The following is a 16,768-nucleotide window of genomic DNA, read 5'->3' as shown; positions in this document are numbered from 1 at the left end:
CTGCTCTCCTTCTGGACATTGAGCCATTGACCACACCTCTCTTGGTACACTCCTGCAGCCAGTTCTTTATCCATGGAACAGTACATCCATTAAATCATTATCTTTGCAGTTTGGAGAGAAGGATGTTTTGGGTACTGTGTCAAAGGTCTTACTGAAGTCCAGAGAGATGACATCATTAGCTCTTCCCTTTTCTATTGATGCAGTGACACCATCATCACCAGGTTAGTCAAGCAGGGTTTGCCCTTGGTGAAGCCATACTGGTTCCCCCATATCACCTCCTGCCTTCCATTTGCTTTAGCATAGATTCCAGAAGGATCTTTTCCATAATCTTCCCTGGCACAAAGGTGAGACTGACTGGTCCGTAGTTCCCAGGGTCGTCCTTTTTACCCTTTTGGAAAATGGGTGTGATATTACCTTTTTTCAGGGATTTCACCTGAGTGCCACGACTTTTCAAATATTGCTGAGAGTGGCCTTGTGACTACATCAACCAATTCCTCCAGGTCTCTGGGATGTACCACTTTGGGACCCATAGACTTCTGGATGTTCAGGTTCCTCAGGTCGTCGTGGACCAGATCTTTGCTTACAGCAAGAGGGATGTTGCTTTCCTGACCCCCTGCTACCAAACCAGTTGTTTCAGGACTGTGGGGTAAGCAGTTATCAGAGAAGACTGAGGCAAAAAGTACCTCAGGCTTCTTGTCTTTTACCAGATGTCAGAGGCAGGTGGTGGTGGTCTGACAGTAAAGGTTCAACCTTTGAGAAGCCCTTGCAAGCCAATAGCTCAGGCCCAGGCAAGGATCTCAGTGAACAGTATTTTATTTTGCAATTGCAGTGGCGGGCATTCTTCTAGCAGAAGCACCTGCCATAAGAAAGCAAAGCTGTTGTATCTGTTAGTTCCTAAGACTGAGTCCCGCCCCTTCTTCCGGGTTCACTTTTTCGCATTTGCATATCACATTGCACATTCCCTGTGCAGGTAGTTGAAAAAGTCTGCCTTTCCGTGTCTCTACAATTAGGCGGAATTCACAAATTAGTTGTCTGAACATTTTCTCCCACCATATATCTGCCAGATAAGTTTGTTTCCTCTTGTGCAGTTCTGGATGCAAATGTATTTCTTATAGCCATTACCTTTGGCTGCCCCCACCCCCTTCCCATTGGAAGCCAATGGGGTGAGGTTCAACAAGACCAAGTGCCGGGTCCACCACCCCAGACAGTGCTACAGGCTTGGGGCAGAGTGACTGGGAGGCTGTGTAGAGGAAACGTCCTGGGGGTATTGGTCAATGAACATGATCTGAACGTGAGCCAGCAGTGTGCCCAAGGAGGCCAATGGCATCCTGGCTTGCATCAGAAATAGTGCTGCCAGCAGGAGCAGTTAAGTAATTGACCCCGTGTACTCAGCACTGTGAGGCCGTACCTCGAGTACTGTGTCCAGTGTTGGGCCCCTCACTACAAGAAGGACATTGAGGCCCTGGAACGTGTTCAGAGAAGGGCAACAAAGCCGTGAGGGGTCTGGAGCACAAGTCTTATGAGGAACAGCTGAGGGAGCTGGGATTGTTTGGTCTGGAGGAGGCTGTTGGGAGACCTTATTGCTCTCTCTAACTATCTGAAGGGAGGTTGTAGTGAGCTGGGGGTTGGCCTCCTCTCTTGTAACTGTGACAGAACAAGAGGGAATGGCTTCAAGTTGCACCAGGGGATATTCAGACTCGATGCTATGAAATACTACTACTCTGAAAGAGTAGTCAGGTGCTAGAATGGGCTGACATGGTGATTCTCTGCAAGGCCTCTACCATTCTGTCTGTTATATGCTTCTTTTGTTAAACAAAGAGCACTGGGGGGGGGGATATCAGGTCTTCCTGGTGCCTCTTGAGACAGGCAAGTTACTGCTAAACCTGTATATTGTTACTTATTTTTCAGTCTTTATTTCTAATTTCTGTGATGCTAGATTGCATCATGAAATAAAATTCTTATCTTGTTCTTATGCAGAAAGAACATTCTATTCCCACACCTGGATGGCAAACCTTTCTGGCAGACTGATGCTTTGAATCCATATGCTCTCCCAGATGCATCTGTGTTTGGAAAAGTTAGTTTCACTTCTTCTGCTGTAGTATATTTTATCATAATGACATTGAACACGATTTTACGTTGCATGATGATGCCTTGTCAGATACTAGGTTCTTCTTTCCAGCATGTAATGATGTAAGGTTGAGTAGAAAAATTGTATTATAGAAGGGAGAGCATAAAGCTTGCAGCTGGGAAGCAATGTCAGTAATGACTTGCAGAAACTAAAGCAGATATTTTTGAGAACTGGGATGGATTGTAATCATTTGGGACTGATTACTGCAATTAACTGCAAGAAGTCATTTACATAAGCCCTGCTTTGAATTTCTTTGGGTGACCATGCAGTGTCTCCCGGTGATCATGGGTGGGGCTCTTGAAGATGAAGGCTGCAGGCCTTCCTCGCTGGGCACTTTTCTCCTTGCTGCAGTTGGAGAAGCTGATCCAGCTTCTTTGGTTGCTGCTGTGGTTTTGTGGTATCACCTTGTTCCAGTGCATGGTCTCACTGTCAGTGCATTCCTTATTGTCTTGCTCAGAGTCCTCCCCTTTCTCACTGTTTGCTCAGTTCTTAAGTTTTATTTTAACCTGTTCTTTTCTCAGTGATTTCACCAAGGAGTTTATGGGTAAAACATTGGAAGGAAACTATTGATTTCTTATCCCTGCAGTGAACTGCAGTTGTGGCTGTAGGAAAGTAAGGAAGTAATGCTGATTCAGACTGACAATCAAGTCTCCTCTTTTTACTTTTCTTTAACCATGGTAGTTTGATTTTGAAACAGATTATGCTCAAATTTGTCAGTGCTGCAGATTTGCCTTAGGCTGCCCTTGGAAGTGGGGGAATAGCAATTTTCTTTCCATACTGTAAGGGCATGGATAGTTTAGAAACAGAAGCTTCTCAGGCCCCTGTTGGGCTGATTTTGTTGCGTATACATGTGTTTAGCAACACATGAGTTGCTCAGGTATCTAAGGCATCTGCATGGCACTGGCAGATCTGGCAGAGAACCTGTGCCCTTCTGAAGTGGACCAGGCTGTAACCCCAGTGTGACTCACATGCCACAGTCAGCAGAATCCAGTCTTATACCTGGTACTCCAGTGATGGATTTGGCTGCAGGGAGCTGTACAGAGAGGCTTTTAAACCTAGATTTTCCCATGGATGATGGAAGTCTGAGTTCCTGATGTGACGATCAGTTCTGTTCATACTGGTGCTATGGTGGTGGCTGAAAGAGCCCTTGATCTTAAAGACCTCTTCTTATGGACACTGAATTTCTCTAAAAAAAAAAAAACAACCTTCAAGTGGGTTTTCCTCCATTGCAACTGTTTCTGTTTTACATGTAACTTTCCTTTCTCTGCTGTTCCTTTGGAACTGTCTGACTGTTCAAGCTGAAAAAAAACTACAAAGCAACTTGACACGTGAATGTGTTATGTCAAGCAGGTTTACCCTTTATTACAGGGTTCATGGGGATCACTCACCAAGTATGCATGCCAAAGAGAGAAACAACTATGTATTTAAAGGCATAGCACATACATATTCATTACATTCCATGGACACGGGCACAAATTCCAAGAAATGATTGACATCTCTGGTGGTTATGGGATTAAAGCTAAGAGTCATTTTTACTGTAAATTTCCAGCCTTTTAACAGGGGTTAGCCCAAACTGGTTCCCACTGGTGTTACGTTGAGCTGAGGCACCTGTTTTGCCATCTTATCTTCAAAAACAGGATATCTGTTCTACTTTCTTATCTTCACTTGACAAGAAGTTTTGCAGCTTCCACATTTTGTTCTTAAGCTTGCTTTTACACAAGTCTCCTGTCCTTTAGCTTGTATCTGCTCAACTTATGTGACAGGCTGGTCTCACAGTATGGAAAAACTGATAGATCTCATGATTCACTGTGCTGTGGGGTGCACCACAGAGGTGCTGGACTTTGGTATGTATGGAAAACAGCTAATACCACCAGTAGATGTTTACATAGTGGCTTTTACTCAAAAGTAATATTGGTGCATAGATTGTCCTAGTTTTCATTTTCTTTTGGGGTGAAAATTCAAGAATTTGATTTTGATTGATCACTAGCTCTTATGGTTTCAAGTACCTTAAAAGCAGTTGTTGAGATTAGTTGCCATGTTCAACTGAATGCAGTTTGTTTTTGGTGTTCAGCAAGAGCTTGAATTTTTCATCGATATCAGAAGGTAGTCCCACTTACATTCTGACTGATGCTGCTTATCAGACCAGCTGGCAGCTTACAAGGCTATGACTATTGTTCAAGTCTTCCTTAAGGTGAAAGAGATAAGTCTTCCTAATTTTGAGGTAGGTATGCTACACATATGTCACTCCTAAATTTCCAAGTATCTTGTTTTTAAAAAAAGAGAAGAAAGTTTAAAACAAATTAATTCTTAATATGTAGTAACCAGGTAGTTAATTTGATTGTTGTAAAAGGTTTTCATGATGGTTTTTTTACACTTCAGTCTTCCTGTCAGGTCCAGTGCTGATACTGAAATGATATATTTTGAGGTTTGAGCATGAAAATATTGACTCATCTGTTCATTCAGTTGTTCTACTGAGCCTCAGATGTTTATACTATCATGAACATTAGATACTTCGATGCTTGTCTTAGGGCTGTGTGACCATGTTCTGAAAGGTGTGAAATGACAGAATCTACTTCTATCTCCGTATAAAGAGCTGTGAGTGTTCACTGTGCCTGAAAATTAGATCTGGCCACCTCCTTGACATACTGAAGACGCATCAAAATCTGCCTACTTTCAAAAAGAACAATGCAAGCACTTTTAATCTATTGCGTTGAATCATTAAAAAATGCAAATCTTTACAACATAATGCTGGGGTTTTTTTGTTTTGTTTTTTTTGTTTAATTTTCCAATGTGCATTTCTGTGTGATCCAACAGGTTTTAGCTGATGCTGTTGCACGCTTGGTTGTAGATAAATTCAGTGATTTGACAGAAAATTTCACATCTCCACATGCACGTAGAAAAGTCCTTGCTGGAATTGTCATGACAACAGGTAAAGAAAAAACTACTATCCTAACTGTCTAAATACCTTTGTTTGTATTTTAAGAAGTTATATTCTTTTTTTTTTTTTTTTTTACAGACAGACAGTATTGAAGTATATGCTTACTGTTTAATCTTGAATATGCACTAAGTATAGCAATTAAATATTGGCTAAAGGTGATAGAGTTGCTGTCTTTCTGTAGTTGAGACTTCGGAGGTAACTCACAGACTACAAAGTAGATCTTCTTAAAGTACTTTTAAACTGAAGTATGTAACTTTTAGAAAGTAAGATCTAAAATACATTTCATCATATTGTTCACACAGATGGCATTCTTGTTTTTGGCATATTATGTAAGATGTTATGCTTGCTTTCCAAGTCTTTAAAATTTTATTCCTTGTTTAGTTAGTTGTGCAGTATTACATTCTTAGTGCTTTGTGTCTTAGTTGTTTAGTAAAAAAGAAAGCAGTTTGTGTTTCAAGTGCTGCCTCTAGTGTGCATGTGCAAGCAGCAATATTGTCATAGATCTCTGATTGCTGTCCTGAGATATGTGCTCTGCCAGGACACTGAGAGCAGTCAGTCTTCATCCTAAACTGATCTACGTTCATTCTTTCCCTGAATTTTCCTTAGGTTAAGATTTATGATTTTCTTCAGTCCAGCTGATCCCTTGACTGGACATTCATTTTGGGCCTGTTGTTAATCGGCATTTCATTTTGTGCCTGTCATGAAGTGCTTCCACTTAGTTGTACAAATCAAACCAAGATCATAAATGTACAGCCATGTTCCTTTTGGATGGCCTTTATTCAGCCATGTGCTGCGAGCTTTTATCTTGTTTTGGGTTGCTTGTTAGCTTCTAACTTTTTGGGTAGTGCCCGCCCTTTCCTATTGTAAGGACATTTGTAGGAGCCTTCCAGTTTGATTTCTGAGGTGTGAGGGAGCTAGTTAAGGTAGAAAGTGATTGCATGCTTTGGAACAGGGAAAGCGACCTGGGGACCTTTGGTCCAAGCCGTATTACTTACTAGATATCTCTGACAGGGTTGATCCAACACAAGGAGACAAGAGTTGGCAGAGCAGGTCCAGAGGAGGGCTGTGAAGATGATCAGAGGGCTGGAGCACCTCCCCTGTGGGAACAGGCTGAGAGAGCTGAGGCAGGAAAAGGCTCCAAGGAGACCTTATAGTGGCCATCCAGTACCTGAAGGGGGCCTAAAAGAAAGCTGGGGAGGGACTTTTTATAAGGGCAGATAGCGACAGGATGAGGGAAAATGGCTTTAAACTGGAAGAGGGTAGATTTAGACTAGATATCAGAAAGAAATTCTTTACTGTGAGGGCAGTGAGACACTGGAACAGGTTGTCCAGTGAGGCTGTGGGTGCCCCCTCCCTGGAGGTATTCAAGGCCAGGCTGGATGGGGCTTTGAACAACCTGGTCTGGAGAGAAATTTCTCTGCCTATAGCGGGGAGGAGGGGTTGGAACTAGATAATCTTTCCAACTCAAACCATTCTGTGATTCTATGACCATTTAAAAAATGGTCACAGAATGTGACACAGGGATGCACACATCCATGCTGAGAGCTGGCTGAGAGATCTCTGCCCGGCAGCCCACACACGTCTGCACACAGCAGCTGTCTCCAGTGGAGCTGGTGATGTGGGACACAGGACATGTGGCACCTATGTGCACCAGTGGTGCTGTGGGGCTACGAACAACCAAGACACACAGACTCCAAAAGGTGACATAGCTGACAGGCTGCCCACAGCACAGAGTTCAGGCACCATGAGCCAGAGCTTGGGGCGGGCAGGGACCAGCCCAGGTCCCTTTCTCCTTCCCTCAGGCAGCATGACACGGGGCCATGCGCCTCTGAGAGCCATGAGCAGGGCTGATGTGGGACACTCACCACACAGCATCAGGCTCTGCTTGGCCGCCTCCTGCACGGGCTCCTTGTCTGTTTGGCACAGGTAAACCAGCTGCTCAATGCTCTCCTTGGCCTGCAGGAGAGGGGAGAGGGCTGAGCGTGGTCAGTGTCAGTCACCAGGAAAGGCGGCGAGGCTCCCACAGCTGTGTGCCAGGTAGTGGGCAGGGCAGAGCCCCAAACCCCCATGGAGCTCAACCTCCAGAGCACGCCTGGGCAGAAAAGTCCTAGGATCACAGAGTCACAGAACGTCTTGGGCTGGAAGGGACCTTCAAGATCACTCTGCTCCACCCCACAGTTCACTTGGCCGCATCCCCTTTCCCTTCCTACTCTGCACATTTGGGGCACACCCGGGAGCTGGAGGCTGCATGCAGATAGTAGCAGGCAGCATTGATTCCTCTCTGTGCACCCCATAGCCAGCTCAGCCTGGAAGCAAATGCTTCTCTTGCCAGCAGGTGCTTTTCTCCTTCATGGTGATACGGCGCAGCCTGCTATCCCGTCAAACATCAAAGGAGGTCCGTGCACTTTGGGAACTGTATACTTTATTGAATTATGAACACTATAAACAAGAAGAGAACCATTTAGAAGAGAACCATTTAGAAGAGAAATGTAATGAGAACTATTTTGGTACTAGCAGGGCTGAGAGCCTCTAAATTGCTGATGCGTGCCGGCAGCAGAGAAGTGTTTGTTCACCATGGAGTCCTTATTGATGGTGCTGACTGCTGAGGGCTGATCATCCTTGCGGAAGGGGCTGTGGAGGAGAGCAGGGAGGTGAGGAAAGCATCTAAGCCAGGTGGTCCCAACACTGCAGTGAGCTGGAGGGTGTTGGACAGCACTTCAAGGTGCTCTTTGGTCCACTTCTGTCTTTTCAGATCCAAAGACCCACTTTGGGATGGGTGAAAGCTCAGGACAGGCCAGCTATTGGTCCCCATTTGTGCCACACTCTACTGAGAAATCCTGCTGAGATACTCACTTCCAAGTCACCTCCAGGATGAGTTTGAGGGTACCCAAATAGCTGATATCCACAGACACGACCTGGGGTAGAGCTGCAAAGAGGTTCTTGGTCTCACGGGACACATTGCCCACCACCTCGTGGTTGACTAGGCTTTTTAACTCCGTCACCTGGTGAAGGAGGAGGAGAGGATGAGATGTAGCCACGGTCAGTCCGGCTGCTGCCAGGATGCCATCACCACGGGACAGTATCCTCTTTCCCAGCAAGTGGTGGCTTGGAGCGAGGCCCAGATCCCTCACTGCCTTGTGCGTTCCCAGCACAACCACTGCAGCTCTTGCCCTAACACAACTCCTGCCCACAGCGTCCTGCTCTGACTGCGGGGCTCCCTACCTTGATGGAGAGCAACTCGGTGATATGAGGCAAGAAAACCATCTCCTCGCTGTCCCACACCTGCTTGCTGTTCATCTCAATGTGTCCCCGTAACTTCCACTGCTGCCGCCCGTACTTCATAAAGATCTGGGGGAAGAGCAGAGGCATGGAGCAGGCTGCCCAGAGAGGTGCTGCTCAGACAGCCAAGGTCAGGCTGGATGGGGCTCTGAGCACTGATGGAGCTGCGGGTGTCATGGACTGCGGGAGGAAGGAGGACAGATCCCCATCCCTACACCCAAGGCTCCACCAACCTTGTAGCGATCACCAGCACAGAGCCAGGCGAAACCTGCCAGCCCTGCAAGAGAAGGCAGAGGGGTTTTAGGACCCAGCAGGCTAGTGCTGCTCCAGGGCTGGGAAGGGATGTGTTACCTTTCATCCTAACGTGGAACTCTCCCAGCTGGCTTTCCATCTCGCTCTCCAGCAGGCACATGTTCTGGGGGCAAGGAACAGAGCACCCATCACTCACAGCCCATCGGGTCACACCTCCCAGCCCACTCAGCGCCGGGTGCCTCACCTCCGTGTACTCCCTGTAGCTCTTGCTGGCCTTAGCCAGGCTCTCACGTGCCGCTCGGCTGCCCAGCAAGCCCGTGCTGTAGGCCTTGACCATGTTGTGGGCGCCGTCACGGAGCCGCCGCTGGATGCAGTAGGCTTCATACAGTTCGTCAATCTGCAAGGACAGGATGGGAGCACGGTGAGGGGCAGGGAGATGAGTGGCAAGCAGGGATAGCAGCTCCTCGACGTGGTCTCCCACTACTCAGGACACTGCAGCTTTGGCTGGGCTCCACCAGAGCACAGTTCATATGAGCCTGGGAGGGGCAGGTGGGGAAGAGCACTGCTAAATAGAGGCCAGAAAGCCACGGAAGCACCCGATCCCCAGCTCCTACCTTGCTAGCATGGAACTCCAGGCGACGCAGGAAGCGCTCGATTGACTTCACTTGCTGGAAAAGCAGAGATGGTGTGAGAGGCTCCCTGAGAGGGGCTGAGGGCCAGGATATGGCCCCGCCCCATATTCCTGTTGCGGGACAGGACGTGTCCCAAGCAGCAGGCTGCGAGCCACCGCCAGCATCTGCTTTGTCCTCTGCCACCCTGTGTGCAGAGTCCCAAGCCCAGCTGCGTGGGGGAAGATGGGTGTAGAGGGGACATGGGGAGGCGAGGGAACAGGGCACAGCTCCTGCTTACCTTACTCAGATTGTAGAGAAAGCCCTGGAGTAGAGAGGGATAAGATATGGCACAAAGCCAGCTCTGCCCACCCAGGGAGCACCTACCACCCACAGCATGGCAGGAGGACAGGACCCCCTGCAGCCTGACACCACGCACTGTCTCCCAGTGTCTCCACAGGACACAGCTGGATTGTGAGCTGCCCCAGCTGTGGTGTGTGCCCCCCCTAAGTGTCCGCACAGAGCACAGCTCCCTACAGACACTTCCCAGCACCACTCACCAGGCGCACATTCCTCTCGGACTCACAGTGCTGGGTGCTGAGCTTCTCCAGTTCACACTGCTGGAGCTCCAGGTAGGCCCTGGGGACAGGAGTGCTGTGGCTGGAACCTCAGCCCACACCACCCAGCCCCACGGACACACACAGGGGCTCCCCAATCCCCCTAGCAGCCCCAGCACTTACATCAGGCCCTTCTTGAGTGCTTTGTACACTTCATCCAGGTGGTCGGGCTGCGGCTCCTTGGGTGGTCGGGATTTGTGGAACATTGAGAACGTCCTACTGACCCTGGAGCCAGTCTTGCAGGAGATGGTGGGTGTGAAGGGGGAGAGGTTCCTGCTGAGAGAAGTGAGTTAAGTCAGCATGGCCATGGGGTCCTCCTGGGTACCTGTCTCACAACAAGGAGCTCCATCCCGACCTGAGTGCCCCTCCCACAGTTCACTGGCTCCCAGTGGAACAGGCCAGCAGGGCCGGGCGAGACAAGGCCACGTGCGACTGCCGGGCCGGGATACTCTGCCTGCCCCAGAACGGGCATGGAGGAAAGGCTGCCCAGAGTCATTACCGTGCCATCTCTGGAGCTACCCGAGGTCACAAAATGGAGCCCTGGCCAGTCTGAGCTGCTACCTGTAGCAACTGCCAACTGCCAACTGCCAGCTGTGAAATGGGGGCGGGGCATTCTGTGACACGGGAATCTCATGATGCTTGTGGTGAAGAAAAGCAGGGAGTCAACTCCACCTCAGAGATGCTGGCTGTTGGGATGCCTCTGTAGGATCCTCAGCTCTTCTTAGGAGGAGCAACGGCAAATTTGCACCTGCCAGAGCCAAGCTGTTCTCCTGGAGAGACCATAGGGGCATCTCCAGCCCCAGACATTCTCTAGAGGGTAACCACGCTCTGCTCCACCACCAGTGCCTTGGGTGGTATCCCCAAGGACAGAGAGGAACCTTTCTGGTCTTGGCACAGGAGCAGCCTGGGGACATGTGCCTGTCACCCCCCCATCAGCACAGCAACACAGAGCACGGATATCTCAGAGATACCTCCGTGACCCAGGAGCACAGCACATCCCAATGCTACTCCTCCTGCCCTGTGCAATTTCAGGCCCAGCCCAGCCCCACCAGCAGTGCCCCAAGCAGAACAGCCCTTTCCTTCTGCCCTCTAACGTGGCCACATCACTAGCCCTGGCCTGGACTTCCCACGTGACTCCTCTAGCTAGGCCTGTATCTGAGTAAGGGGTGGTGCAGCTCAAAAAGATCTGAGGTGGAACAGCTTCTCTGTGGCTTGGCTTGTGCTTACCAAGGTATATGTACTGTTCTGGAGACAGTGTCCAAACTGAGGTCCAAACCAAAGAGGAAAACCTCCCAGTCACACCTGGCCAGCCACAGGAAGCACTGATATCAATGTCGGTTGCCCCTGTGGAAGGCCAGAAATGGAAACGTGTGTCCTCACGCCTCGAACAGAAAGAAGAGGTGGCAAAAGAAGAGGAAGATACAGGCGAGTGGGGGCCTCAACCCCACCACCATCGAGAAAGGCAGCAAAAAAAGTGGAGAATGGAGGCTGACAGTAGATTATTGTGGCCTGAATGAAGTCACACCCCCACTGAGTGCTGCTGTGCTGGACATGCTTCAACTCCAGTGTGAACTGGAGTCAAAAGCAGCCAAGTGGTATGCCACCACTGACATTGCCAGTGCCTTCTTTTCAATTCCCTTGGCCACAGAATACAGACCACAGTTTGCCTTCACCTGGAGGGGCATTCAGTACACCTGGAACCGTTTACTCCAGGGGTGGAAGCAGAGCCCAGCTATTTGCCATGGGTTGATCCAAACTGCATTGGAACAGGGTGGTGCTCCTGAGTACTTTCAATACATTGATGATATCATGCCAGTGCTGAACTGGATGTTCAAAGGAAAGGTCCCCTCCACCCATCATGCTACTGATGCCACTTGGAGTAGGTGGATTGTGCTGATTACACAGCAAGCTTGGATGGGGAACCTCAGCTGTCCAGGAATCCTAGAAGTGATCATGGACTGGCCTGAAGGTAAAAAGTTTGGAACATCACCAGCAGAGGAGGTGTCACGTGCTAAAGAGGCCCCACCATATAACAAACTACCAGACAATGAAAAGAGATATGCCCTGTTCACAGATGGATCCTGTGGCATCGTGGGTAAGCACCGCAGATGGAAATCTGCTGTGTGGAGCCCCACACGAGTTGCAGAGGCCACTGAAGGAGAAGGGGAATCAAGTCAATTTGCAGAGGTAAAGGCTGTCCAGCTGGCCTTAGATGTGGCTGAACGAGAGGGGTGGCCCATGCTATATCTTTATACTGACTCTTGGATGGTGGCAAATGCTTTATGGGGGTGGTTGCAGCAGTGGGAACAGGACAACTGGCAACGGAAGGGTAAACCTATTTGGGCTGCTGAACTGTGGAGAGATATTGCTACCTGAATAAAGAATACGGTTTTAAAGGTGCGCCATGTAGATGCTCATGTTCCTAAGAGCCGGGCAACTGAGGAACAACAGAATAACCATCAGGTAGATCGAGCTGCCAAACTTAAGGTGGCTCAAGTAGACTTGGACTGGCAACACTAGGGTGAATTATTTCTAGCTCGGTGGGCCCATGAGACCTCAGGCCATCAAGGAAGGGGTGCAACATATAAATGGGCTAGAGACCAAGGGGTGGACTTAACTATGGATGTTATTGCACAGGTTAAACATGACTGTGATACATACGCCGTAGTTAAACAGGCCGAGAGGATGAAACTTCTTTGGGAGGAAGGGCGATGGCAAAAGTATAAATATGGGGAGGTGTGGCAGGTTGATTACATCACCTTGACATGAACTCACAATGGCCAGCTTTATGTGCTCACCATGGTGGAGGCAGCTACTGGGTGGCTTGAAACATATGCAGCACCCCATGCTACCACCCGAAACACCATCTTAGGGCTCAAGAAACATGACACCATTTAAAAAATGATTTAAAAATAATTATCTCATATCAAGACTGAGGCAAGAGATCATTCTGCCCCAACTCCTCTGGCATCACTTGTTTTCATTAAGTATTACATGACCCATAAAAGCAAACATTGTGTTTTTAATACAGATAAGTTTGTAAAAAAATATAGTCTTCTGGGTGATTTAAAATAAGCCCTGACTTTGAATGTCTTCCATCACTGACTTTGTACTCCGAGTAAATTCCAAATGTATGTGAAGTAAGAAACTAAAATATTTCCTGAAGCCCATCTGATGAGAAACTGCTAGAGAATAAAAAGGCTCTGGGGAGACCTTGTAGCAGCCTTTCAGGAGGCCTATGGGAAAACTGAGGATTCTTTATCAGGGAGTGTAGTGATAGGACAAGAGTTTTATAGTTTTAAACTATAAAAGTGAGGCTTAGATCGGATATAAGGAAGAAATTATTTACAGGAGGTTGGTGGGGCACTGGAATGGTCTGCTTAGAAGCTATTGGTGCCCTATCCCTGGCAGTACTCAAGGCCAGACTGGATGGGGCTTTGGGCTATCCTGGGTTGCTTGCTGAACGGTGTCCCACTTGCAGGTCCCACCCCATGGCAGGAGTTGGGACTGGGTGGGCTTTAAGGTCACTTCCAACCCGAGTCATTCTGTGATTCTATGGTTCTGTGGTTCATAATGGTGACCTATCAGTGAAGAACTTGCTGTAGGTCTGCATTTTTTTTTAATTTCATCATATTTAGCAAGGTTTTATTGTATCTGTCAAAAATTCTCAGAAAAGAGATTTGCCCAAAGAATCAATGCTTAATTAACATGCAAATACATTTTTATTAACTGAAGAACTAGCTTTACATGGGGCTAGAAGGGGGCTTTGCATGAGTGTAATACTGAAATTTTCAGTATCTAAAGGGTGCTTGGACCCTGTTGCAGAACTGTGCTGTGTTGTAGCAATGAAGTGGCTCCCCACTTCTCCACCCTCAGGAGACAGGGCAGCTGGCCTCATCTATTTTTGTCAAGGCTGTACTTTGATTAATATTTATTTCATAAGCAGTGAGTGCTGGTAGGGCTGGTTACTTTCTGTCTCTAATGTTGTTTGCTTTATTTTGATAGGTGGATGTAAGGTTCTATCTTTCTGAATTCTTAATAGAGCTGACTTTTCTTTAAATTTAATGACAAAGGTTGTAGTTTGCATAGAAGACACAGAAAATATTTTTAAATTCTGTTGTGCCCAAATATTTAACATTAAGGAATACGTCTCTAGAAGTCTTGTAGTGCTGATAAGTTCTACAGTGGTTTAAGCAGTCAATCTTCCTTCATTCTCCAGTTTTACGTTTCATGTCGATGGCTTAGTACCCTTTTATTCTGTGTCTTTTTTAAATAAATGAATGCATTTTAACAGTGTATACTTCTAGATTTGCTGTGAACATCTTCGTATATGTCCAAAGTTCTGTGCCATAAATCAGCTGGCTGTTTGGGCTCAGATAAAAAATATCATCTTTGGAGCTTAAGCTTGAGTAATGCTTCCTGGAGCAGCAATTCTTCTGTACAGATTTTCAGTTCCTAGCGTATCTGAACTCCAAAATGAAGAACTCTCAAGAAACATAGGCCATACTGGATAAGTCTGAGTAAATCTTTTGCTTTTAAGAAAAAATCACAAGAAAAAAAATTGAAAAAGGAACAGAGCAAAAAAGAGCCTTGTTTGAATTCTACAGGAAGATCTCTTGCTAGATTGTGATTTTAATTGTGTCTTCCTTCTAAAATTTTGTTTTTCCAGGAACAGATGTGAAAGATGCTCTGGTAATAAGTGTTTCTACAGGAACAAAATGCATCAATGGTGAATACATGAGCGATCGTGGTCTTGCATTAAATGATTGCCATGCAGAAATTATATCTCGACGGTGCTTGCTTAAATTTCTGTATACACAACTTGAGCTTTATCTAAGGTAGGCTTATGGGAAGATAAGCTGGCCCCATGCAACTGAAAAGCTGTCAAAATTGTATCTTTATTACTCATAATTTAAATGTGAAACACTTGTTCTAAAGTGCCCTGCTGAAGCAAACTGATGTGTAAAGTACCACTTGTTGCATTAGGATGTTTAACTGAGAACTCATGACTTTTATGCTAAAATTTGTCATGAACAAAACATATATTTGGTTCATTGTTGGTCCTGAGAAGGTAGCAGCTTGCGGGGAATCATTTTGTAATCAACAAACATGTAAATCAAAATAATCTCAAATGGTCTAATGTGTGATGTTGCTTTGTTTTCTGATAAGTCTCTGAAGCCCATTGTGAAGAATGTAAAAGGCTCTCTAGTCATATCCATTGACTTTTCATTCTGATATTTGTAATATCTTGTTACACTTACACTGTAAAATTTCCAGACATCCTGTGTTTGCTTTTAATACCTGTTAAGACTGAGCAGCTTATGTTATTTATGTATTAATTTTGTTTTTGACTTAAGCTTTATTCTCTGTTTCAGCAATAAAGATGATCAGGAAAAATCAATTTTTATCAAATCAGAGCGAGGCGGTTTTAAACTGAAGGAGAATGTGCAGTTTCATCTCTATATCAGCACATCTCCTTGTGGAGATGCTAGAATTTTCTCACCACATGAAGCAGCACAAGAGGGTATGACAGCAGTACTATTCTAGCATTGGTGTTTAAAGTATTATTCGAGCATGTGGAAGTGACACGGTTAAAATTCAAGCGTCTTCTTTCCTTTATTGGAGATGTGTATTAGTCAAAGATCTGAGCTGTTCTTACTGATCAACCACATGGACTTTAAGAGGCTGAATGCCAGCAAAGATAAGCCAGTGGTTCAGCAAACATTCTTGCAGAACTAATCAAGCCATCTCAGCGTTTCTATTTTTAATGGTTGTTCTCTGTCCTGATCTGTTAATCAATTTCATTAAAATGCCCAAAACACTATTTAAGAATTGTCTGCTGACTATGCTTCCTTTTGTCATTCAGATCAAGGGGACAGACATCCAAACCGTAAAGCGAGAGGGCAGCTACGAACAAAAATAGAATCTGGGGAAGGGACGATCCCTGTGCGCTCTACCATCACTATCCAGACTTGGGATGGAGTATTGCAAGGTGAAAGGCTACTGACTATGTCATGCAGTGACAAGATAGCAAGGTGAGAGACAAAATAACTGCTTTTTTCTACCGTTGCCTTTAGTGCTGGATAAGAAAGGAGGGACACATGGCAGCAGTAATGAATGTGCAGGTTGTTGATTGGTTTCATTGCTTAGTTATAACATGGCTGTAACTCCAGAAATAAAGTTCTGATTCCTCACCTGCACTTGGTGTCAAACCTCCTGCTGTCTTCAAAAGCGAGATGAAAACCAGATTCTTAAGTCATAACAGCTTTGTTTTGTATTATATCACTGGAAAATATCAGAGGAATGCCTTTTCCCCCAAGTCCCAACGTAGCATTAGCAAAACAGCATTTGTTAAATTTGAATAATTTCTTCTGATGGTGTACCTCCTTGTATATCAATGGGACGTATGTATTCTATTGACAGACTTAAATTTATACCATATAATAGAGTTTTATATATATATAAAACTATAGATATATATAAAGTATAAATATAAAAAACAACAAAGCATACTTTATATATATATTAATTGATGGGCACTTTTCTAACTTCACAATTATTTAGATTTAAGTTTCAATATTTTTATTGTTAATTAAATATTTTTTTCCAGTACAAGTCCTTTTTTTTATATATATATATATTTTTTATCCAATATCTTCTTTCTCACCATTATTAACAGACAAATATTGAAAGATTGAAACATTTTTTGAAAATTGGGAATAGGTAGATGATAGTCTACCAAATTTAGATGTAATATCCTTAAAAAAAGGAACAGAAATCTGTGAGAGTTGCTGGAAAATTGTAATATTTTTAAAATAAATCTTTGTGTTTGCAGACTCCTTTTTCTTGTGGAACAGATAAGAAATAGCAGGTTTTTTGGCTGAATATGTTTCAGTCATTTTTTAAGTAAAATAGCTGTGCTGTTCAGTAAGATCACGGTCTGATG

At 45.7% G+C, this 16,768-nt stretch overlaps 2 protein-coding genes across 2 annotated transcripts in view; one reads left to right on the top strand and one right to left on the bottom strand.

The window, feature by feature from the left end:
* The window catches only part of ADARB1 (adenosine deaminase RNA specific B1), a 74,921-nt gene that overhangs the window by 41,508 nt on the left and 16,645 nt on the right, over positions 1-16,768 (top strand). The window contains exons 4-7 of the mRNA XM_065750640.1: positions 4,943-5,057; positions 14,492-14,660; positions 15,198-15,346; positions 15,689-15,857. Of these exons, the coding sequence (XP_065606712.1) occupies positions 4,943-5,057; positions 14,492-14,660; positions 15,198-15,346; positions 15,689-15,857 (602 nt within the window). The remainder of the gene's footprint in view (positions 1-4,942; positions 5,058-14,491; positions 14,661-15,197; positions 15,347-15,688; positions 15,858-16,768) is intronic.
* On the bottom strand, positions 6,054-10,329 carry LOC136057567 (rho family-interacting cell polarization regulator 1-like). The gene is made up of 12 exons (XM_065750312.1): positions 10,322-10,329; positions 9,946-10,095; positions 9,743-9,844; positions 9,212-9,437; positions 8,842-8,994; positions 8,697-8,760; positions 8,579-8,622; positions 8,289-8,414; positions 7,920-8,068; positions 7,640-7,697; positions 6,932-7,022; positions 6,054-6,163 (listed from the first exon to the last, which is right to left on the bottom strand). The coding sequence occupies exons 1-12, from the start codon at positions 10,327-10,329 to the stop codon at positions 6,054-6,056; spliced, it is 1,281 nt and encodes a 426-aa protein (XP_065606384.1).

The sequence above is a fragment of the Cyrtonyx montezumae genome, unplaced genomic scaffold, assembly GCF_038088225.1.
Source record: "Cyrtonyx montezumae isolate F1298 unplaced genomic scaffold, pur_monq_1.0 scaffold_7, whole genome shotgun sequence".
NCBI lineage: Eukaryota > Metazoa > Chordata > Aves > Galliformes > Odontophoridae > Cyrtonyx > Cyrtonyx montezumae.
Note: the sequence above shows the minus strand (reverse complement) of the source record. Positions and strands in the feature narration are given on the sequence as shown.